The sequence below is a fragment of the Dunckerocampus dactyliophorus genome, chromosome 17 (assembly GCF_027744805.1).
Source record: "Dunckerocampus dactyliophorus isolate RoL2022-P2 chromosome 17, RoL_Ddac_1.1, whole genome shotgun sequence".
In the NCBI taxonomy this organism is placed as follows: domain Eukaryota; kingdom Metazoa; phylum Chordata; class Actinopteri; order Syngnathiformes; family Syngnathidae; genus Dunckerocampus; species Dunckerocampus dactyliophorus.
In genome coordinates this window covers 9,277,010-9,301,650 of record NC_072835.1, presented here as the reverse complement: position 1 = coordinate 9,301,650, position 24,641 = coordinate 9,277,010, and the positions used below count along the sequence as shown (strand labels likewise).

At 41.1% G+C, this 24,641-nt stretch overlaps 1 protein-coding gene across 1 annotated transcript; it reads right to left on the bottom strand.

Annotated features, from left to right (window-relative positions):
- Positions 1–933: 933 nt before the first annotated feature.
- tmc2a (transmembrane channel-like 2a) lies at positions 934–18,996 on the bottom strand. The gene is made up of 20 exons (XM_054757012.1): positions 18,939–18,996; positions 16,975–17,013; positions 16,503–16,887; positions 15,375–15,530; positions 14,145–14,235; positions 13,981–14,062; positions 13,798–13,904; positions 13,558–13,656; positions 11,250–11,392; positions 9,867–10,014; positions 9,518–9,706; positions 7,965–8,144; positions 7,709–7,867; positions 7,405–7,533; positions 5,938–6,005; positions 4,910–5,149; positions 4,707–4,832; positions 4,519–4,597; positions 1,997–2,117; positions 934–1,892 (listed from the first exon to the last, which is right to left on the bottom strand). The coding sequence occupies exons 1-20, from the start codon at positions 18,970–18,972 to the stop codon at positions 1,696–1,698; spliced, it is 2,772 nt and encodes a 923-aa protein (XP_054612987.1). The 5' UTR covers positions 18,973–18,996; the 3' UTR covers positions 934–1,695.
- Positions 18,997–24,641: the final 5,645 nt, after the last annotated feature.

Genomic DNA, 24,641 nt, shown 5'->3' with positions numbered 1-24,641 from the left:
CAGACTACTGCATATCTCCTTATTCTCTGTTCCTCTATCTTAACCCAGCTGGTCCCTCCCCTGGTCGCTCAACCCCTCTATCCTGTCTTCTCTCTCTAGCTACTCTCTGTCCCTCTACTCTAGTACTGAGGGAGAGTTCAGACTCATCTCCCTAATCTCTGTCATCTATTCCACGTGTCAAATTCGTGCCATGGAGGGCCGAAACGCTGCATGTTTTCTCTCCAACCGGTTTCTTCAGCAGGTGATTTAATTAATGAGCTCCTTCTCTCAAATTGAAGGTGTTGCTCATTAACATCACTTGCTTTAGTGACCGGCTGGAAAGAAAACCCGCATTGTCTCGGCCCTCCATGGCACGAGTTTGACACCCCTGCTGTATTCCATTGCTCTATTGCAACCCAACTGTCCCCTCCCCCGGTCGTTGAACCCCTCTATTCTGTTCTCTCTCTCTATCTACGCTCTGTCCCTCTACTCAAGTACCGGGGGTTCAATACAAACTGTTCTCCCTATTCTCTGTCCCGCTATCTCAACCCAATCGACCCAGAGAGAAGGCCACTCCACAGATCCGGGGTTCTGTTCAAGGTTTCTTCCCTAGAGGAACTTTTTCCTTGCCTACATCACCAAGTGCTTGCTCATGTGCATTTCAATTGGTTTTCCACACCTGATCCATGAGATAACTTCTGCTGTGAATTGGTGTTAGACAACTACTGTAAAATTGACTTGACTATTTTCTTTTAAATTGGCCAGCCATTGAAAATCACAACTGTATGTCATGGGGTCGAAAGATTCAGAGATACAAAAAAACATGCATGCATTGTCCATCGGGATGAATGCGAGTGTGAATGGTGTCTGTATAAGCTCTGTGATTGACAGGTGACCAGTCTAGTGTGAGCTCTGCCTCTCGGCTAGTGAGGACAAGCGGTAATGGTAATGGTTTTATTTTGAACAAGCATACAAGTTACATTGGAATACATCACATAGTACAGTTCACAGTTCTACATGTCCAAAAAGTAGTAGGAAGAAGCAAAGCTTATTTAATCCTACCCCCCATCCCATCAATTGCAATAAAAAAATAATTTGTTCACGTCCTGTATTCCGAATGTACTCTTTGCTAATTAAAATACATGGGAAAATGATGGCGTAATATAACAATGCCGTAAAATAAAAGTCAAGGTTCATGTCACTGTAAAGACAAGGTACTCACAAAGAGTGAAGAGTTTGTAGTAAGTGTAGTAGTAATTAGACATATCATTGGATGTACACACTGGTTCAGGACTCTTCTTCCTTGTACTTTGTAAACAACTGCTTGTCCCGTTTCTTGAAATGGCTCATTTTAGTGCATTGTTTGAGTTCCTTACTCAATCCGTTCCATAATTTGACTTCACATATTGAAATGCTGAAGGTTTTTTGTGCTGTTCTCGCGTATAAATGTTTTAAGCTTAATTTTTCCCTGAGGTCATATTTCTCCTCTCTAGTTGAGAAGAATTGCATATTTTGACAGGCAGGTTAAGTGTTACAGAAAATGAATGGATTATCTTAATAGCTACAGTACTTTCACTAATAAAGTGTGTTTCGGTATTTTGAAAAGCGCTATACAAGAATAAAAACATGAGTCAAATATCACAATCTACAGTATATCCAGTTGTAACAACAAATACTGTATGTTTTTTTGATGAGCCTAAGATGATGGTTGTTATGTCATTTTCTTGGGGCTCCTCTCCCGCGGCCTCGGCCAGGACCGGATATTGGTTCTGGTCCTCTTGGTCCAGGGGCTCGGGTAATTGGCCCCCGGGGGCCAGGGTTTGATGACGCAAGTGACATGTCTTTCTGCAGGTGAACGCCTTTCCCAGCCGTCCCTGGTTTTGTTTTAGTTGGCTTTGCATCTGATGTCTTTTCTGTGTAACAAAACAATGACGAATACTTTGTTAAAAATCGGATAAATATGCACTGTCAATGATATTTTCCCAATGGAATGATCACTGATCCAATGATTACTGACCAGGCTCTGGTGGTGGAGTGGGGGGTGCCAGGGAACGGTTTGGTAGCAGATCCTCCAAATCTTTCATGACCTGGTTGGTGCTGTCTGTGTTGTTCCTCCGGTTCTTCTCTTCATCACGAGCCTGGTCAGAGAGATGATCGCGAAGAGGTGTGTGAATGATTATAGATAATACATAACGAGATTCCGAAAAAATATACATTCAATGTAAAACTTCCAAGTTGTTCTAACTTCAAAACAATTTTCCACAGTAAATAATGTACACTGAATTAATTTGTTCTGGTCTGATCATCACCTTGATCATCAGGTTTGCCGCATTCGTTTTTTCATTGCGTCTTCTTTTATATCGGTCACTCCACTTGCCTTCTTTTGTGTTTCCTTTCCAGATGTCATTACTTCCAGTGCTGAGCGGAGCCACAAGGTACACCGGCAGCACTTCAAGTACTGACATAGCTGTCTTCATGCCATGTCTACCGCCAGTATTTCCGTGCCACAGCCTAAGTATTCTTACTTCTCTTTTTGACCAGAGTATGTTTTCTGTTACCTTGACATCTTGCCTGCACCATTTTTCCATCCCAGCTGCCCTTTTGGCCATGCTGTGTATTTCGTAGTTAGTTCTTTCCACAGTGTCTTTTTGTTTTTCCTTGTTTCTTCTATTTTTCAGTCTGCGTTAATACATTCTTGTATGTGTCCTTTCACTACACTGCAAAGTGTGGACTCGATAGCCGAGCCCCCGGGCTTCCATGGTGATGTTGTCCGCTTGCCGTCTTAGCGAGGTTTCACGCACCATTTCCAGGCTGCTCAAAGCCCCGGCCCACGTCAAACGCCCAAGCCCTCTGTGGAGCATCGCTGGGCATGCTTCCACATGGAACATCTCACCGTTTAACTGGGATACTGCTCTGAAGGTCAGGAGAATCAGGATGGAGAGGGGCCAGGGACACTTCACCTGTCCTCTTTTGAGCCCTCATGGGGCGGCAGAGCAGGGAAGCAGGCCGAAGTACGAGGAGCCCCGGAAGATGCAGGCATGTGTCAACAAAGTTTAATTACAGCAGTAATCCCTTGTTTATCATGGTTAATTGGTTCTACTCGACCGATAAGTGAATTTCTGCAAAGTAGGATTCGTAGTTAGCACATAGAAAACATGTTTATGACTATCTAAATATTTGTTATCATTAGAGCACTGTAAACATGAAATAAACATTTACACTCCTATTATTATTTGTTTACATCACATTGTGCCAGCTATGGTATCACTGCAAGGACATAAGAGACGGCCGCGTATAGCATAGTAAGCTACTGAGCTAGTAGGCATCCTTCTGTCTCAAGAGAGGGTGGTACCGCTCCGGGGCAGGGTGCAAGCAAAGTGTATGGAGACCATGTGATGCCCATTCATTATGGCCCCCCTCTCGGCCTCGCCAGCTTGGTCCAACGGTATGCGGAGCGTTACAATTTGGAGCTGGTTTTGGCTGCAGCAGGAGCAAGGCGGGTGAAGTGTCTTGCCCCAGAGACATTGACTGGATGGAGGGAAAATCAGAGAACTTCAACGTGAAGTTATCAAAAAATAATAATTGATGGGCGTCGCAATGACTCGCGGATTTTCGCCAAAAAAGCGTGGATCTTCTGTATTTTTACAGAAAAGATTTTATGGTGATCCACTTTGTATGTTCCATTATACAGTCATTCCTCACTACATTGCGGTTCAAACATCATCAAAAATTAATAATTAATAAATGATCACTGTTTCGTGGTTGACTATGGCCTATTATTAGTCAGAAAATATTGAAAGACAAGTCATATGTAGTATTCTGGTCAGTTACATTGATGAGACATTATAGTACCTTAGATACAACAGCGCATGGAGTCATGACATGATACAGTGAAAAAACGTGAGCCTTGTCCTTCTTGCCCACTCTGTTTGAAACCGTTTCTTAGGTTTCGAAAAAGTAAAATGGAGGCTAACTAGTTAGCTCGGTAGCTTCTTATATGCTATGAGTGGCGGTCGTATCTTATGTCCCTGCAGTGATCTCGTAGCCTGCCCATCAGTGTTCAGCAATGTAGTGTAAACAAAGAACAATAGGAGTGTTATTTTATGCCTACAGGACTCAATTAATAGTAAAAGACATTTAGAAAGTCATAAACAGGTTTTCTATGCTTTAACTGCGAAAATATTCTGTTTATTAATACTGAACCTACTTCACGGAAATTCACTTATCGCGGTCGGGTCTGGAGCAACTGAACCGCGATAAATGACTGCGGTGGATGACTGTATTATCTTTGGAATAAAAGCAGTTTGTGATAAAGTTCTGGTGTTGTGTTTAATTGGAAAGTGAAGGTCATCATAATGTTGTGGCCAGTCAGATGTTTCAGCATGTTGAGGCTCCACATCTTCAAACATTACTGCAGATTGTTCACATTCAGATCAGAAGTGGAAGCCAAAACTCCAAATTAATCCAACCAGTCAATGACGCCGAGTTTGCGTCCTTGACAAAATACAAACAATACGCATCAGCGCAATCTCCATTTACCATCTGCATCTTCTTCTTCAGATCCAGGTTGGAGTTTTTGTAGGCCTCCGAAACCGAGTTCAAATAGTAGATGGCCAGCCTGAAGAGGAAAGTAGACGCATTTAATGCTTCTCAGTGGAGCCTTTTCTGTCGCTTCACAGCTATTTTTTGTATTTTTAATTCAAGCATTCGAGGGTGTCTGTACTCACACCATGAGCAAAACAGCCGGTATGATGAGGCCTGGGTTGGCTACATAGCTAAACAATGTCCCAATGAAGGCTGGCAAGTCCAGGTCGATCGTCTCAATGATCACATCAAACATCTTCGCCTTCCCACTTCAAATAGTAGCAGCGACAATATACATGATTGTCCACATGTGCATATTCACATGTGTATTTTCTCAGTGTGTTACCTGAAGGGTCCGCAGTCAAAAGAGGGTGACAGGGTCATGATGGTGTAAACCACAGGCAACAAACTGAGGAAGAGGATGAGGAGCAGCAGACCCATATAGAAGTTGTTGGACTTGGAGGCCTTAAATACCCTCTCGTGGGGGACGTTGGTGGCCATCACAGCCCAACACTGATAATACATGGAGGTGAGCAGGCGCAGCACGTTGATTCCGACCAGGCCGGGAGCATAAAACGCCCCCATCCTAAAACATTTCATCTTAAAGTTAACTGCGATGTATTATGTATGACTTCCCAACAAAATCCCATCTGGTGGTTGACTGTGTTTACATTTACATTGCAGGACGTCTTCCTGAGACTACTGAGCTCTAATTATGCAGAAAAGCATTACATTACATTTACTTTGAACAGCAAAAAATCATTAACCAAGTGGGGGAAGGTTCTGCAGTACAACTTGTTAACAACGGCTGTTGGATTGGCTGACACACGTCAGTAAACGGTTGAGGACATGAGATTCCTCTGCTTTCATATGATACGTTATACTCTTATTTAACAAAGCTGCTGTGGTCATTTTGTTGTACTGTATGTCTTGACTGCAATGACAATCTAAAAATAATAAATGGGTGCATTTTGTCTGTTGCTGTGGCACAATCCAGGTTCATATTGCCATGCTTTTATTTTGAAGCTTACTATGCACACATTTTAATGCTGTGTAACTGTACTGCAACACATGTCGACACAATTTTTATAGAAATTTCATAGAAATTATTGGTTCTCAAATTTTATGGAGACAAAAGGGGTCAACCATGTACAGCTATGTCGACGTCAACTTCCATCCATCCATCCATTTTCTATGCCGATTCTCCTGTTTAGGGTCAACTTCAGCAGGCAATTTTTAATAATAATAACACGGGGGGCCAGGATTTGATGAGTTTGTCGACACAAAGGGGACCCACTCAAATGGGTTCCACTGCACTGGGTACCACACACACAATAGAGGTGACTTTGACTGTCGATTAAGAAAAGGTCAAACCAGATCATTCCTTGATTGAAGACCAGTCCAAGAACATTACCACTGATGTCGAACTCTCCGTATGAGGGCTAAAATGAAAAGAGAAAAACAGTTTTAAAATTGTGGCACTCACGCTAACATGAAAATACTGACTTAATTTTAATGCAAAGCTGATAGTTTAACTACGATGAGAGGGACACAATTTTAGACACACTGTTCAGTGTGATGCAATGGAGGTCTACAAGCCAGCAAACCACCAACACTGGTCATCCTGTATGCCAACACTGAGGAGGTGTACAGTGCAGCTCCCCTGCTTCCCTGGGGAATCTAAGGCCAGAACCTTGTTAATCTTTTATCAACCTGGTCGTTACAAACAAAGTACGAGTACGATGATGGGCCGATGCGTGTGAAGAGTTTCTGAGGGACTGCGTTAAGACAACTGCCTCACGACTTGACAACCTCACAGACTGCATCCCACATTGGGACGAGGAAGCTGAAACACAACGTCAGAGGAGTCTGGAATACCCTGAACACCATCTCAGGCAAAAAAACCCAAAACAAAAACAGTGGAGAAAATGAGAGTGAACTTTTCTTCAATAGGTTTCATCAGAAATCCCCCCCCCCGCTCAGTCAATGCCCCAGCTCTTCTTGACAACCTACCCCTCCACATCACTCCGTTCATCTTCATCTCCAATGACTGCAACCACCTGCCCCCTTCACACCACTTTCAGAAAGTCAGCTTAAACTTGCACTTGGCCCTCTCTGCTAACCAGGCAAGGACGGCGCTGCATAAGATCAAGGCAAAGAAGGCAGCAGATCTGGGCGGCATCAGCTCCAAGCTCCTCAAGTCTTGTGCAGACCAGCTGTGTGGATCATGTGCCCAAACCAAACCATCCCAGCAGCTACAAGCCAGTGCCGTTAACATCTCATCTGATGAAGGCACTGGAGAGGCTGGTTTGGAAGTTTATGGATTGATTGCATTTTGCCTGCCTGGCATCAGAGTTGAAGATGCTGTCATATTCCTCCTGCATCAAGCTTTCTCTTACCTGGATGCACTGTGAGGATTTTGTTCTTTGATTTCTCCAGCGTATTCAACACCATCCCGCCTGCACGTCTGGACCGCTCCTGTGGAGCACACAGGACTGGACCGTGTTCTCGGCAGCTAGATTATAGACTACCCAGCAAAGAGCTATGTTGCAGACTTACTGGCCTGCAGTACAACATTCCTCTTCACCCTTTACACTGTAGACTGCATGTACAGCTCCACCCACTATCATCTGCAGAGGTTCTCAGATGATTCTGCCATCAATACATGGCCCGATATCTGTGCTGTGACTGATACAACAACCATCTAATGCTCTTTCCTCACAATTTTGATTCCATTCCTTGTGGAGCTTTCACTCAAAATGAGTTGCCAAGGACGTCAACTGTTCTCCAACTGTTGAAGCAGTTACTATCCCGTAGTTGAACCAAGTTTAAGATACTTACAAATCCAGCCTCCAGGTCCCAGCACCAGCAGTAGTTAAGGAAACGCACAATAACTGCTCGGGCAAAGTCACCTATCAGGATGGTCAGATAAGTGACCTGGATGTCTGACACTGTCAGCTTCACAAACTCCTACAACACAAATATAAAAAAAGATCAACAGTATTGACACGCAATTCATTTGTACATGATACAATGCAGCTATTTTATTATGTTCTATTACGATTGTAACATAATGGTTTGTGCTGTATACATGTTATATACAGTATCTAATGAGGTGTCCAATTAAATAAATGTCTCTCCTTACTATGCCAACAGCCGTCTCCCAGCAGGGTCCTCTGATCACATCAGCAGGGTTCATGGGGGGTGGGGTGGCCTCTGTGTCATTGACCAGTCGGGAGTAGTTGGCGTAATATTCCTTCATGGCCCAGATGGAGGCATTTTTTATGGACTGCTCTTCTTCCAGCTAAGAAGATAAAGAGAAGATAATGTGGCATCATTAGAGAAGAAGTGTGGTCTCCGAGAAATCACCTCCAACGTGGAACAAGCGTGAGGTCGCATACCTTGCTGTTGACCTCGTCAAAGAGGGCAAAGAGAAATGTGTACAGGTTCCCCAGCAACAGGGCGAAGATGCGTCCCAGCTGCCACTTGAGGGCGATCCGAGGATGGTAGTCCTCCAACTCCGCAATCGTCTCAAACAGTGGAGGACACAGAAGGCCCAGCAGAGACATGATGATCTCCAACTGGAGCAAGTGAATCAAAAACACCACTCTCATCCCAAACATATTTTACAACATGTTTTTGGTTTCTATTTAATATTAGTAGCTATACACTGCTATACAGTGTTCCCTCGTTTATCACGGGGGATAGGTTCCCAAAATAGCCCGTATTAAGTGAAATCCGCAAAGCAGCCAACTTCATTTTTTACAATTATTATCTCAGATTTCTCTTGTTTAAACACTCAAAACAGTTCAAACCTTTGTTTGAATTTTAATGATCAACCATAATGATCAGCACAAGAAATTATTAAATCACTCACGCATATTTCACTCCTGTGATCGTGCCTTTTTGCCCTGGCGCCGTACTGTAGTGTTTTTGTATCCTTGTTAAAACACACTGCTGCAGACGAACCGAAGATTCATTTACAAGCTAGCGATGACACAGGAGATATGGCAGGACGGCACGAAGGAGATTGATTGACAATGGTCTACAGTCAATCAGGACGCAGAAAAAAATGGGCGGTGCAGACAGAGAGGGAAGAGAGAAACACTCAACTTCCCACAATGCAATTCATCTTAAAGGGCCAGGCTCAGTCTGTAACAGCGTTCATACGCTGTAATAATAAAAAAGACCAACAAAAAAAAAAATCTGCCAAACAGCAAATCAGCGGAAGGTGAACCGCGATAGAGCGTGGGAACACTGTACTTCCTGGTGACACTAAAACGGTATACATGATAGTTTACAATACAGGGAAACAATATACAGTCAAACCTCAGTTTTTGTATGCCGCAGCAAATTTAGCTATTTCATAGATACCCAATTCCTGCCAATATCTGATATGTGACTATTCACACAACAGTCACTGAGATACTAAAAATGTTTGAAAAAAAAAAAGAAAAACAAGACCCTATTTCACAATATTAACAAGGTGGGACAATCAACTCATGTCATGGCTTGCTTTAAGTTTGGTGGCAATCGAATAAATGGCAATTAAAAAAAACATACAGTCATGGAAAAAATGATTAGACCACCCTTGTTTCTTCAGTTAATTGATCCATTTTAATGCCTGGTGCAACAAATATAACGATGATAACAAATATAGCTCATAAGATTTTAATTTAAGAGCTGATATCTAGCAACTTCCCTGGTCTTCTTGATAATAACCAAAATGACGTAAGTTCTTATATGAATAGCTATAGCATTGTACTGCCAATTTTTGTTTTCATTGTTATTTGTCCAAACAAAGGTACTTTCCTTCTATCAGGCATTAAAATGAACATGAAACTGAAGAAGCAAGAGTGGTCTAATCATTTTTTCTATGACTGGAGATCTAGTAATGAGGACTGTTAATATTTGCTGCAAATAATGACTGGAGAAAGTATCCAAATGTCCTTACCTCATTTTTCTCATACCAGCTGAGATCATCTCTATTGGCAAACTCCTGAGACCTCTTCACCACAAAGTAGATGAGGTATCCGCTTCCTCCCAGGCTGCAGGTGATGAGGACATTAGCCAGGACCCTGAGGAACCTCCGCAGATGAATGTTCTCATCCTTCTGGTTCTCTTGCTCATCCACAATGGACTCCTGTTCTTATACAACATTAGTGGAAAGCAGAGAATCGCAATCAGTCAACAGCTAGGGTGGGATTTTTATCAACTATACTTGCATTCATCTTCTGAATGAAAGCGCAACCCTGAATTTCTATGATTATATTACATACCAGTCATCTACTGCCATTGGTTACCTTGAAGCTGGTGGTGATGGATGCATACTTGTTGTCCGCGGTCTCAGCATTCCCTATGAGATAATCCCAGCTGGTGAACATCTTCCAACCAAAGGTGAACTCTCCATCCTCTCCATCCCCACCGCCTAGGTCTGCATTTTTGGCCATCCTGAACAATCAAACACATTAAAGAACAGGATAGTGTGTATTGTATATTTACAAGCCACATTGTCTCTGCTTATGTCTTGCTTAAAACATAATCTCTCTCTCTATATATACACAGTATGTACAGCGTAGATCCTGACTTTCACAGGGTTACTGTCCGAGGCATGCTAGGAAGCACACATGCACACTTCCCCAACAGAAAGTTACCCTCGCATCCACTGTATATAGATATAGATCATAAAAGCTCATAGATTAATAAGTAATCATGACCAATGTAAAAAATAGTCCATATACAGTCGTCCCTCATTTAATGTGGGTAAATTGGTTCCAAACACGATAGAGGGAGGGAGCAATGTTCAAGGAGCGATGTAATATAACATAACATACAGCCTTTCAACGGGATACCATATGACAGGGGTCTCAAACTCGCGGCCCACGGGCCATTTGCGGCCCACCAAGTCACATTTTGCGGCCCGAGACTTGACAGGAAAGACTACTGTAAATGCGGCCCGCAAGCTCTAAGTCAGGGGTCTCAAAGTCGTGGCCCGTGGGCCATTTGCGGCACGCTGAGGCACATTTTGCGGCCCGCGACTTGTCCTCAAAGATTACTGTAAGACGGCGTGCGACAAGCCAATGTTACTCGTACGATGCACACATAAGCCTACACTGAACTAAGAGTGAGTGAGTCAATAAAAAATGTGGTAAAAAATTCCACCCATTTTCTATACCGCTTGTCTTCATTAGGGTCACGGGTAAGCTGGAGCCTATCCCAGCTGAATGCAGCAAAATATAAATTGTGAAATTATTTATTTATTTGAATCACCCTATTACTGTATCCAGATACTATTGTTATTGTGAGCCATGTATCGCGTGTCGTATCGTGAGGTACCCCGAGATTCCCAGCCTTACTCCCAATACTTGATGCAGCCCAGCCTCACTCAGACTCTACCTCCAGCGGCCCCCAGGTAAATTGTGTTTGAGACCCCTGCCATATGAGCTGTATCAAAGATAAAACAGCTAATTTATGCTGATGGTTTATTATTCATTTACGCTGTCAAAGACGTAATCATTTAACTAAATGTAATTACGTTGTGTGGTTGTGCCTCGTATTTTATGTAACTTATTCCCTCAATAATAATTTGTGGAATAGCTCAGTGATTCCCAACCACTGTTGGCGTGGCGTGAAAGTCCATCAGGAATGCTGTGGGAAAATATGCCAGTTTCATGCTCATGACTCACGTGCGGATCACAACCATCAGACTATAGCCAAATGTTCCAATCCCAACCATAAGGTAGGCCAAAGGGAGCCGGAACTTCAGCAAGCCAATGGTCCGATGGCTGTTATAATATCCATAGAACAGGACGGAATACTTGCAATATCCCTGGAAAGAAAAGGTGCAGTTTCATTCCTCTTGAATGTGATCTAAATAAAACTGGCACCTACTGCTGGGCAAAAAAATAATTTCTCTATGACTTTGTGTCTCCCTCTCCTGGTGGGATGCAAAAATGCTAACATTTCAGTGCTACTACATTATATTATAGAGGTACAGTGGAACCTGTTTATGTCGATGTCAGCCAATCCGAGGGTTGTCGACATAATTGATATTGAAACGGAAATTAGCCAATGCTTTCACACTTACTTGTGACCGTCGCCAGAGCTATACGGTACAGAGAAGAGGCGATCATTTTTTAAAATCTGCAATTAAAGCTCTTATCTAACTCAGCTGCTGCAGTTAAGTGTCTTGACTACAATGACAATAAACCTCAAACCTTTCAAAAAAACCTTCTTCTTGCTAACAACATTTTTTAAAATGAAATGGGTGCATTATGTTGCTGTGGTAGAATCCAAGTTATAACTGCCATGCTTTCTTTGCACTGAACAGGAAGTCAATGTGTGCATGTTTTAATGCTGTGTAATACGCCAGGTTTGTCATTTGTTGTCATTTGAAGCTTCTTAACATCATTGTGTTGATAACATTGATGATGATAACACAGTGGATTCGGAATTTGCGACCATGTAAATTTTCATATTCTTCATCCCTCCATCCATCTTCTATGCCGCTTATCCTCACCAGGGTCGTGGGGGTGTGCTGGGGGAGCTGGGCAAGAGGCAGGGTATATACAGTATATACAAACAATCATTCACACTCACATTCATACCTATGGACAATTTAGAGTCGCCAATTAACCTAACATGCATGTTTTTGGACTGTGGGAGGAAACCAGAGTATCTGTCCCTTCCTCGTATCAAGGCAAGTAATGCCATGTTGTGCTCATGCGCTGCCACTTGAACTTGCTTTTGCAGCATCAGAATCTGTAGTCTCTGCAGTGGAATGGGCGGCATCTTGAGGCAGCACTTACAACATGCAAGTGAGTCAGGACACCGTACGTGAGTAGCCCATTTAAGTACGACCTCCGTACGATAACGTAGCAATCGCACGGAGATCGTATGTCGCAAGCACATTATAAGCACGTACAACTCACTCACCACGTGCGCAACGTACGATGCAACCGCTCACGGCCAGGCGTGTGGTGCGGGCCACGTACTTACACCTTGCGCAACAGTACAAGTGACATGCGTTGGCGTACTCCCTGCACGCTCTTGCCACACCCTCCCCAGGTTTTTAGAAAACATGGTGGCCGTGGGCTCCACAAAACACGCATGGTGGGTTTTGCCCGAGGCTTAAGTTTCAAAAGCATATGTATGCCAACATTGACTTAAATAGGCATGGTGGACCAGGACTTGATGAGTTAGTCAACATAAGACGGGCTGTCGACATAAGTGGGATCGACTTAAGCAGTTTCCACTGTTTTAATTGAACAAGATTTGAAAGGACAGTGTAGTCTTTCGCCACTCTCGTGTTGCTAAATAAGTAAATCAAAATAGCAAAAAAAAAAGTGTACATTCTGTGTTATTTATATAATGTCATAGTATAGGCCCTGTAACGATTGGCCACAGCCATAAGTACTGGATCCGAATTGCATAGACGAGACAGTCCATGTAACAAAAATGTATTATTAACAAAAGGTTCACCACACATGGGAAAAATACAGAAAACACAAAAATGCAAAGTACAACAAAAAACTACCCAGACCTAGTCATTGCTGAGCACAGATAACCGCAGGGAAAAACTAAAGGGAGCTGAAAAAAAGGTAGTAGAGAAAAATACTATCTAAAAACGCTGCTGAAAACCAAGCAGGAGCACATGCTAATAGTAGCACTCACCACTGCAGGAGATAGCCTGGCAGGGCACACTGTGGTGTTAACAAAAAGCGACCAGAGAATAACCAAGCAAGGGTTGGCAGCTAGCAACCTGGCAACAAGTGCATGCTACAATGCAGCTTAAGAAGGCAGGCTGGTAATAGCACACAGGTGTGTCAATTAGCTCCACCCAGTAAACTCAGCAGTGTGCTGCAACACATGGCAGATAGAGGGCAGCAGAGCAGCCCACAGAACATGACATGCTCGACATAATACTGAAAAAGTATTGTGTGGGGAGCATGCAGACACGACCTTGCAGTTCCTCCTACAACATCAACAACTCACATTGAAATCCAAGAGGACAGAGTAGTCCTGAGCGGTTGCCTGCTCTGCTCTGGGCACAGTCTTCCTAGGAATGGACCCATAGGGAAGGCCCATCAGAACCTGTATATAAAGGAATAAAATTAAATACAAGACAAACACTGAATTTGCACACATTTTCTATGACTTGTATTGTTTGTGCTCAAGTATTAGATGTGTTAACAGACTTAAACAGACTTACACACTATGGCATCACATCTTTACCTCAGGAATGACCACCAGTCCAAAGGTGAAACCAAACAGGACAAGGTTCATCCCGTACATCCAGCGCAGAAAGATGAAGTAAGAAGCTACAGATGACCCGAAGTGACCTGAGGACACAGGGAAGAGTTGATCACCTGTACGCTAGAGGTCGCTGTGGAGCGTGCAAACTCAAAACTTACTTACTTTCCACCTCTTTAATCTTCCTCTCCCAGGGGATACATGCCGTTCTGAAGTTTTCAAAATCTCTCTGGAACTTAATCCATTTCTTAACAAAGAAAAAGACAAATTATAAGGCCAACATACAGTACGTACATGCTGAAAAGTATAAGCCAAATTATTTCCCCAACCTTTGTCATCATCACTTTGTAGGCGTACCACTTCCTGCCTTTTCCTTTGCCAAGAGCTCCTTCAAACTTATCCACAAACTCTTGAGCTTCCCTGTGAGGAAATGCCCATAACATGAAGGCGACTTTCACACCGGATCATAGACTTTATAAACATAAGAATAAAGGCAAATACATATTTATTACCTCAAAAAAGCAGTAACATTTGAGTAACTGACATGAGAAATGACCGCAATCGTTGATGAGGTAACTGATATCAAACTACATGGTGTCTTAGGAACATCACATGATTCCATTTACACACTTCAACATGTCCAAAAAGGAGTAGGAAGAAGCAGAGCTTATCTAATCCTACCCTTTCTCCGTGTCTATCACTGACACTTCTCTCACACAACGTGTTGTTGACAATGACGATAATTTGTTTTGTCCTTTAATAGTTTATTCGCCTCCTGTGTGTAAGTGTCACATATTTCTAATTGGGAGAGAAAATACTAGAGATTGTGTAATAATACGTATATAAATTATGCAGTGAAATAAGAAAGGGAAAAAATTGTCAAAAAATATTAAATAGAAAATAAGCATTATACTATTATTAAAATAATGTTATTTTTTTAATTATATTTGTATATAATATAAATAAATAATATTGTAAATAAATAATTTAATATTATCTTATTATAATTGAATGTAATAATCATATTTTTTGTTTATATTAGTGTATATAATAGTTTTTTATAACTGCATTTTATTTTTAAAATTAATTCATGTAAAAATATTAAATAAGCATTATACTAGTACAGTACTAGTATTCTATACTAAATATTAAAAATGTAATATTTATAAAAAATAAATAATAATAAGACAGCTGGCATAGGCTCCAGCATACCCGCAGCCCTAGTAAGGATAAGCGGTACCGAAAATGGATGGATGGGTTAATTATTCATTTAATTTAACTTTCTTTGCATGATGCAGTGTTGAGCCAAGGCATATATTTTACATTACAAAAATCTCATGGGGTGCCATAACTTATTCTGTTGTATACATGGCAGTTAATTTTGCACATACTCGCATCTAGTGGAAGTGCACTTAATTGTTCCAACACATTACACTACATTTGTAGTAAATTAAACAGTCATCTTTGGACCAATTAAGTGAAACGAAACTGGATACATTTAACATACATACTATGTATAAAATGTAGGGACTCCCTGTATAGCAACAACAAGACATTACTTCAGGTGTGTCAGCCTCCTCTTCATCCTCCATGGTTTGTTCCTGATGTTGGCTATCAGTTTCTTCTTCTCCTCCACCTCCTCCATCAGCAAGGCCATCTCTCCTTCAGACAAGGAATCCTCATCCTCATCTGAGCTTGAACTAGAATCGGATGAACTGTGTGTGGATGGACAGGTAGAGAGGTAGAAGGCGGGTTGTGAGTGGGAAGTGTATTCAATATTCTTAGTTTGTATTGCTTTAATGGACTCAATTAAAGAGCAAAACAAAGCAACAATGCTGGAGTTATGTCATGTTATTTCATAGGTATTATATCCATCCATCCATCGTCTATGCCGCTTAGCCTCATGGGGGTATGCTGGAGCCTATCCCAGCTGACTTTGGGCGGAAGACGGGGTACACCCTGGACTGTTTGCCAGCCAATCGCAGGGCACATATAAGTGTCCAATCAGGCCACTGGATTCATGTTAATGTGTCTTTAAAAAAACCATTGTCTAAACCAACCATAAATTGGCATTATACATGGGGATTGCTATGATATGTTGGGATATAGTATACAGTAGTCTCTATTTATTGAATCCATAAAAACCCAGATCCAGTTCTGCTTAAAGTGAAATGAAACAATTTCTGATGTTTTTTTTCTAAAATATGATTAATTAATGTCAAAGGTGAGTGTTGTCACATATGTTACATTATTCCTGGTAAGTTTATTCCTTACTTGAAAATAACTCAACTACAAGTGCACTTTAAATTGAACAAAAGGACGTATATTAATTAAAAAAATAATTGAAACAGTGAAATTGGCTTATTAGCATTTTTGCGAATTTTGCAATATTTTCCTACATTGTTTTATTCAAGAAATATAGTAACAACAGTTGAATTGTAATATTTGACATATTGTCTCATTAGGATTGTTACATTGGTTTAAAGTGCCCCTTAATGGTACAAAATAATCTTTGGGAAATTAGCTAACTCTTTCCGCCATTTTGAGGAAGCAGTAGCGTGAAATAGTCACATGACTGTCACATGACAACGATGCCAACATGTTTCCCACACTCACTTAAGGCCTTAATGACTTAAATTCCAACACAAAGGGGACCATTTTAGGACATTTAAAGTGTTATGGCCTACCTTTCCACCTTTTTTTTCTTTTTCTTGTCTTTTCCTTTGGCATCTCCCTTCTTGCCTTTACTTTGCTCCTCCTCCTTCTCCTTTCCTCCTTTCTTTCCGCCTCCCTTCTTCCCCTTCCTTCTTTTCTCCACGTCACTGTCCTCCTCCTCACTGTCTCGGCTTTTACCTCCTTTTTTGTTATTGCTTGCTCCCCCTCGCTTCTTCTTCTTGGGGCCCTCATCCTCACTTTCATCATCTTCATCACCTTTCTTGACAGGCTTCTTTGCTGCTCTTCGTGTTCTTGGAGCCACAATCTCATCATCTTCCTCGTCCTCACTGGCTGCTTTTTTGGCCCGGGCTCCTCCCTTTGCTTGTCTTCTGTTGGCTCGCCTCCGGGTGGCGCCGTCTATGTGAGGAATAAATCCATTTGAGGATTTTTGCTATACCCTACCGTGATTGACAGTATGTTCATGGAATATTGCACAAAACTTACCATCACTGTCACTGACGTCATCGTTTATATCAATCCCAACTGACAATAAACACAAACACACAGCAATGACAAAAATGCATGTAACAAATGAAATTTAATGACGCTAGTCGAGGGGGTTACATTACCGGATGACTAAACATGCTACTGATTTGCTGGCAAATTATATAAATAAAGAAAATTAACAAGATATTAATGCAATATAATGTATATTTTTATTAAATCGGAATGATTTGGTTATATTCGGGGGGTTATATTGGTCAAATTACGCGCGTGTTGGGTGTTGGGGGCTCATTTATATGAAGAATGGGTGCGTTTATGTCAACACGCGTTGCAGTATTGTATTGTTAACTTCATCATTATTTCAAAGCAGCGTGAAACAACAACAAGGTAACTTCTGTCCGGTAGAGTTGTGCGAGTCGTTCAGAATTGACTAGTTTTGTACAGAAACGGACCTCGAGGGTACTCATCTCTGTTAACTCGCTCACTTAGTCACTGCTGCGACGGCTTGTTGCGGGTGTGCAAGTTTCTGCATGCAATCTGTGACTCCAGTGTATCGAGTGCGCAATTCTTGTCATGAGTGTATCGGGTACCTGATTCACTACCTCCACTGATCGCACTTCACTGGATAAGAGTATAAAATATATAAAAACAGCAAAATATAAATAAACATCTGCACAAATGGAGGGAACAAAAAGCTTTTATTTTGCCCCCTATGGTCAAAGTCACAAGTAAATGCAACTGATTTTCGGTCAACAACCGCCCATGTCGACGTGAGTCAGCCAGTCCGAGGGGTGTTGACAAAAACGAGTCCCACAGTAATACGCTTTGTCACCGACAACACACAGCTGACATGCAGGCTGTTTGTTGTTCAAATATACAGTACAGTATATATAACGACAATTAGCATATCTGCATGGGTTTATTTTAGCCTGTTTACAAAATTACAAACATCACAGTTACCCTCGTTGTGAGAAATTCTCAGAGCATGTTGTCGATCGCAGCTGGACCGTTCAAGTTGTCTTTGAAGAGGTTTCACCTCATCAGTTCATGTTCAAAGACTAAATAGGGCAACTCTAGTCTAGGTCATGGTGCAGAATCTAAAGTATCCTCTCAGGTAGAGGCACTAACATGAAACCATTCTTGTTTGGGGATAAATACTTGGGATCCTGCACTATCCCCTCAGACTAGAGCTGTCCTACCTTGTTTTTGCGCATGAACTGTTGAAGACTGCTCGGATGAGAGGCGTAACGTCTTCCTGACATGAACAGTGCAGTTGCGAACAATTCAATACCCTGTAAATACAATGACCTGGATGAATGAGAATATTCACAGACTCGTTAGAAAAAGTTTGGACACCACTGATTAAGTAGAATATCTTTCACAAAGAAGGTACAGTTAGTAGCACATATTTATACAGTATATGCCCTTATTAAATTGCATTGAATTGCATAAGAGTGTGGCCTGTGAGTGTCAGTCCATCCTCATGGTGTACTATGATATACTTATCAAATATTCATTAGGTACAGTTGCACTGGAAATTTTTCAACCCCCATTGTAAGTTACATTTATTTTCACAATGTTCAAATTCAATAGATGGGTTTTTTAAATTAAAAAGTGATCGTTTATAAAAGTAGACATGTTTGTTTTGCTGGTTTATTGCTCCTGCTACTAGTGTAATTCTAAGCATGGACTTGACAATGAGGGCTCAATCCTTTGGAACGCTGACATGAAGTTTGTTCATTCACATTCTCATTAGCCTTGACTTTTGTTTCATTCTGCATCATCTGACCACAGACTCAAAGTACTGTACTTTTTAGCCTCATTGGTACCCGAAGACAATAACAGAAAATACCACAAACAATCAAAACCAACTGCATACTGTCATAAATTCCAAATATAATTGTCTATATTTTCTGCCAAGGTCCCAATCCATCGCAATCCCCAAACAACATTATCAGTCTCACCTTCATCTGCTGACAAATCCTTCTTTCTGGGCATGGTGAATAAGAAAAAGCCACAGTGTCCTCTATGGTGAACCAGAAGCTGTTTGGTTCTCCTCTGTCTCGGCTGCCTTCCAGTCCCCAACTCAGGTGTCCGTCACTATGACGACTGCTGCACGTGATCCCTTCTCAGAGGATGGTTATTGGATGTATGCAATTTAAATTGTATAAGCCGCACCCACTAAACTTAGAGGAAAAAACAGATTTGTACAAATATAAGCCACACCAATAAGCCACACGTGTCCATGTCATAAAATGACATATTGTGGCGCGCACGAGTCCGTGAGCACCAGGCAGCTCTTCATTTGACAGGAGCCAATCATGATCTATGAAAAAACTCAGGACCAACTTGTCAACCCACTGGAAATTGCAGGAGGTCATTCTCAATATAACAGTCTGACTCACGGTGTCATCTTACAAAGAGCACTAAACCCATCACACAGCAACTTAACACTCAAAAGGTATACCTTATAAATATACAAATATGTACCAATACAAGTTTAAAATGAAAAAAAACAACATTTTAAAGTTTTCCCATAATGCATTTTGTCTGAGAAAAGCATTTCATTGTAGGACAAGCAGCACAGAAAATTGATGGATGGCACTGCAATACTGCCTCTGTCCACCAGAGGGAGCCAACGGAGGCTGGAGCCCAAAGGGAGGTTGACGTCATTGCAGCGCCCCAATGAATGCGTTGCTCAGACGCGATGCATTACATGAAAACTTGTTGTTTTTTCATTTTAAACTCGTAGTGGTACATGGTGATACATTTTTTAGGTATACCTTTTGAGTGTTAAGTTGCTGTGTGATGACTTTAGTGTTATTTGTAAGATGACTGATAGCTTGTGATTGGCTCCTGCAAAAGAAAGAGCTACCATTTCTTCACTGACTCGTGAATGGCACAGTATTTAAACAATTAGTAGTAGTTTTGAAGTAAAGGAAATGTCACGAGATTAGAATTTAGCCATAAATTAGCAGCGCCGCTATATAAACTGCAGGGTTCAAAGTTTAAGAAAAAAGTAGCACCTTATACACCAGAAGTAAAGGTAAATCAGCACAGAGGTGTGATGCAGTGTGGCTTAAGAAGGCAACAGGTCATTTATGTAGGTTTTATTGCAATATAGTCGTGTTGGACTGACGGACTCATTGAATTCTAAGAACCAGCACTCATTAGTGGCTCCATCTATTTCACACCTCCCTTCACTTAAATGGTCAAAGAATTCCATTACCTAAAGTGTTGGAGAGACTCTCACTTGTCAAAGACCACACGCACACACACACACCCACACACACACACACACACACACGCACACACACATAGCAAAGGCCAGGCGCTTTAAGATTGAATGAAGTTTTAGGTTTCTAAAGGCAGAATTGATTTCCAGTGAGGAATGAAGCACATCCCTTAAGGGAGGAATGAAGCGCCTCCCTTAAAGAAGCAGCAAACACATTTTGGTGAGGATCTGGCTATAGATACAAGATTTTCACATTGTGAACATCATTCCAAGCATGGGGAAAAATGGAAGGATGGGGTGGGTGCTGGGCATTGATGCTGGGATGGGGCGTTGGGGGTGGGCAAGCTTGATATTCGTCACTATTTTAAAACCAATCTATTGTAGGTCAATATGGCCTATAACATATATATCTTAAGACAAATTCATGCAATATCTAATAATAGATTTTATTCATAATTAATTTTATTTTTAAATACGCCAAAGACCAATAAAAAGTGATGGCAGGCCGAAAACGGAGGATTTTTGTTTTTCATGAGTTAAAATATGGTACAAATACAGGAAATTATTAAAATGGTAGGCGCCGGAAAAGAAGGGCAAAATACGAGAGTCTCCTGGGAAAAAACGTGAAGGTTGACTTGTATGCCAGGAATACTGCCATAAAGGAAGATAACAGCCTCTTAAAAATAACCAAAAACTTTACATGGCGTATGTGTCAGCCCTCCCATTTTCACCGGGAAACTCTCGCATTTTGCCCTGCTTTTTCGGCGCCTTCCCTTTTTAATAGTTTCTCGTATGCCACATATCTTCCTTTCCGCTCAGGCAAAATCTTGTGGAAAATCAAAAATTACCTTATTTTAGATTTATTTCATACTGCAACAGGTACGTCACATGGTAATACAATAATCCCTCGCCACTTCACGCTTCAAATTTTGCAGCTTCACTCTTGTTGAATACCGTCTATTATTAGGAAAAAAAAAAAGCTAATTTAAACAAATACATATAAAATACACATTTCTTGTCTAAATTCAGCATTTTCCAGCATAAAAATGACTAAATGAACTAAAATACAAATATAAGACATTCAGAAGACACATTCAAAAACGTTGTGATGATTAGTAGTATTCTACAATGGCCACTAGGTGTCACTAATGTTACTGTAATGTTCGGTGAGACACACAAGCACCAGACTTGATCACCGGAACAACAGGCTTTTATTGCAGGTTTGAATGATCTCACAACAGGCACAATAATCCTTAACATGCGCTCCTGTTGCCGCCGTAAACCACGGCAAGATAAAACTCAACTCTGAACCCCCGTCGTCACTTCCTGTCCGCCCTGCAACACACGAGTACGAGTCCTATTTATGTCTTAAATGACTTTTTCTTTTATTATGTCTGCTGTATTGGGTAATAAACGTGTAATGACTATGGGTGTTATTTCATGTCGAGAGGAATCTAATAATGTAAAAAAAAAACATATTTGTTGTACCCAGGTTTTCTATGCTATTACTATAAAAATATTCCCATTTATAAATCGTACTTTGAGGAAGTTCACTTATTACGGTCAGGTCTGGAAGCAATTAACCGCCATAAACGAGGCCTTTTTGTATCTAAAAATATAATGCGCATCATATGCTGCTAGGAAGATTTCAGAATTCAAACAGACCAGATTGTGACAATACTCAAAGCCAAGCAAAACCATTGGATTCTAAAATACAATACAAATACTTTAAAGGTTGTGATTGTAGTTGCAAGGATAAATATTGTGGGTAGAAAGGATAGAAAAATCGAAGAGAAGTAGGATTCCTTATGTATTAATGCAATATTTCCGTAGTTAGAGCACAGAAAACCTGTTTACAACGTTTTAAATCCGGTTTGTAATGTGAAATACATGTGAAATAACACTTTTGCACTCGTATTACCCAATATGGTACAATACAATAACAAAAAAGAAGCCATTTAAGACATGAATAAAACTTGTGCTGGTGTGTGTTACTAGTGGATATGAATGAATGGGTGGCAGACAGGAAGTGACGTCAGGGGTTCAGAGTTGAGTTTTAGTTTTTACCTTTACTGTAGCTGGGTTACGGCTGCAACAGTCATGCACGCTTTTATTTCGTCACGTCTGGGCTACTGTAATGCACTTTACACTTTTTAAGGCTTTGAGTGGACTGGACTGGCCCCCCAGTACATCACGGACTTCATCCACATTTACACTCCAGCACGCTCACTTATGTCCGAGGGCCAGCTCCAACTAGTGGTGCCTTAAGACGAGACTTAAGACCAGGAGAGACTGGGCCTTTTCTTTAGCCGGTCCGAAGCTGTGAAACGCTCTGCCTCATGGAAAAACAGGCCCCACAGTTCAATGCTTGAAGCCTCGTCTTAAAACACTATTTTATTCTCTGGCTTTTAACTCAGCGTGTGTTGTGTAGTCTTCTGTGTCCTACATTGTGTCCTTTTCTTTTACTTGATTTGTTTCTAGTTATTTAAGTTTTTATCTATATATTTTATCTATATTTTATATATCCATTCATTGTTGCTTGAAATGTATTGTTTTTATTTGAATTAATAGTTTTTATTTTAATCATTTGTACTTTTTACTCACTTTTTATTGATTTTTTTTACAAATTAGTGCAGCACTTTGGCGTTTAAAAAATGTGCTATAAAGTGGATCGGCACTGTGGCCTGTGTTAGTGTCTTTAAATTGTCTTCTAAATGCCTTATATTTTTATTTTAGTTTATTTAGCCATTTTTATGCTTGAAAATGCTTAATATAAGATTTAACATTTGCTTAAATATGCATTTTTTACTAATAATAGGCCATATTGATGATTTATTAATTAATATATTTTTGAAAAACCAAGATAGAGTGAACCCCGCGAAATTCAAAGTACAATGTGGCAAAGAACTACTATAATACGCACACAACATAGATTCAACATGGAAGCGGAGTGACAAATCTCATCTCATCAATCTCATCATGGTACATGGTATCGATCTGGTACTACGCTTGGTATTGAAACCATGGATATTTGGATCTCAATCCATCCACTCCTATTCGGGACACTGTTCTCATAGGTGCATCTGATCATGCTATCTCAAGGTGAGGCATTTGAGTCGGTGTGGAAACGTGAGCCGAGGCCAAGCACAGTCACTGCAGATCCAGTTCCAACACATGTCCACGTGCGCGCATGAGGCAGCCTCTTCACGCCAACTAGCTGTTGTAACATTTACACCTGGTGGAGGAACACTTAATTCATGGATAATAATGTGCATTGTTGTGGCCTATTGCAGATAGGATTACTGTCGAGTGCTTAAAAATTGATTAGACCACCCTGGATTCTCTCAGAGGTTAATTAATGTAAATTAATCATGCTAAACCACTAAAACTAAGGGTGAAATTTACTTAGTGATTGTCAGTTCCATCCGTTTTCTATGCCGCTTCTCCTCATTAGGGTCGCGGGGGTATGCTGGAGCCTATCCCAGCAGACTACGGGCAAGAGGAGATTTGAACCCAGGTATTCCCAAGCTCCAGACTGTGACTGTGTGGCCAACATGCTAACCACTAGACCAGTGATCCCCAACCCCCAGGCCGTGGGTCATTTGGTACTGGGCCGCACAGAAAGAAAAAAATATTTTCCATTATTTTTTTTGTTTTATTTTGAAAAGTGGCTGGATTCTCTCTGTTACATCCGCCTCACTTGACGCATGTCCATTGTGTGTATGCTAACTATCTCATGCCACACAGACTACTACTGTATTTTTACCATTTTTCTTTCACCTCATATTTGGTGTCAAATGCTGTTACTATGTGGGAATGCATAAAGGTAAGTTTCGATGACTTATTGAGTGCTAATGTGCACATTTGTTTCAAGTTAATTCATGCTAGCATACTGCCTTTTACCACACACGTCAAACAGCGATGTAATAATCTCTCTGGAAAAACTTGGCTGGAACTTGAACTGGTGGATGGTGGGTCGGCATTCATTTTGTGCTTTTAATTTGATGTTATTGATGTTTTAGTTTTACACAATACATAATAAATAAGACAAATTAGATCGCTGTAATGTACGAAACCCCGACCCCCCCGGTTCGCGGGAGATTTGCGGCAACACAATCTGGTCCGAGGGTCAAAAAAGGTTGCGGACCACTGCACTAGACCACCTATGAATCCATCAGAAGACACTGTCTCAAGTTAATTCACTCAACGTTTTCCAGCAACAAGATGCTTTGTCAAGACCTAATGTTGTGTACCTGTATACTGTACAGGTATACATGTGTAATAGTATGATATAGTTAAGTTACATGAAGAAAACATTATGTGCCTTCCTGATTTGCCCCCGGTGCAAATTCAAAACGTGCAATTTTGTGGCGTTGGAGGAGACGAGGCCTTTGAAGACGTTTTTTGTTCTTAAACCCTTTTTTCGCATATG

Bases quoted from the DNA above. Each gene is read 5' to 3' on its own strand.
- tmc2a (XM_054757012.1), bottom strand. From the start codon at position 18,972: ATGCCCAGAAAGAAGGATTTGTCAGCAGATGAAG. The intron at 14,236-15,374 runs GTAATGTCTTGT...ATTTCCTCACAG, and splicing joins AGGAGGCTGACACACCTGAA to GGAAGCTCAAGAGTTTGTGG. The intron at 10,015-11,249 runs GTGAGTCATGAG...TTGATTGTTCAG, and splicing joins CTGATGGTTGTGATCCGCAC to GATGGCCAAAAATGCAGACC.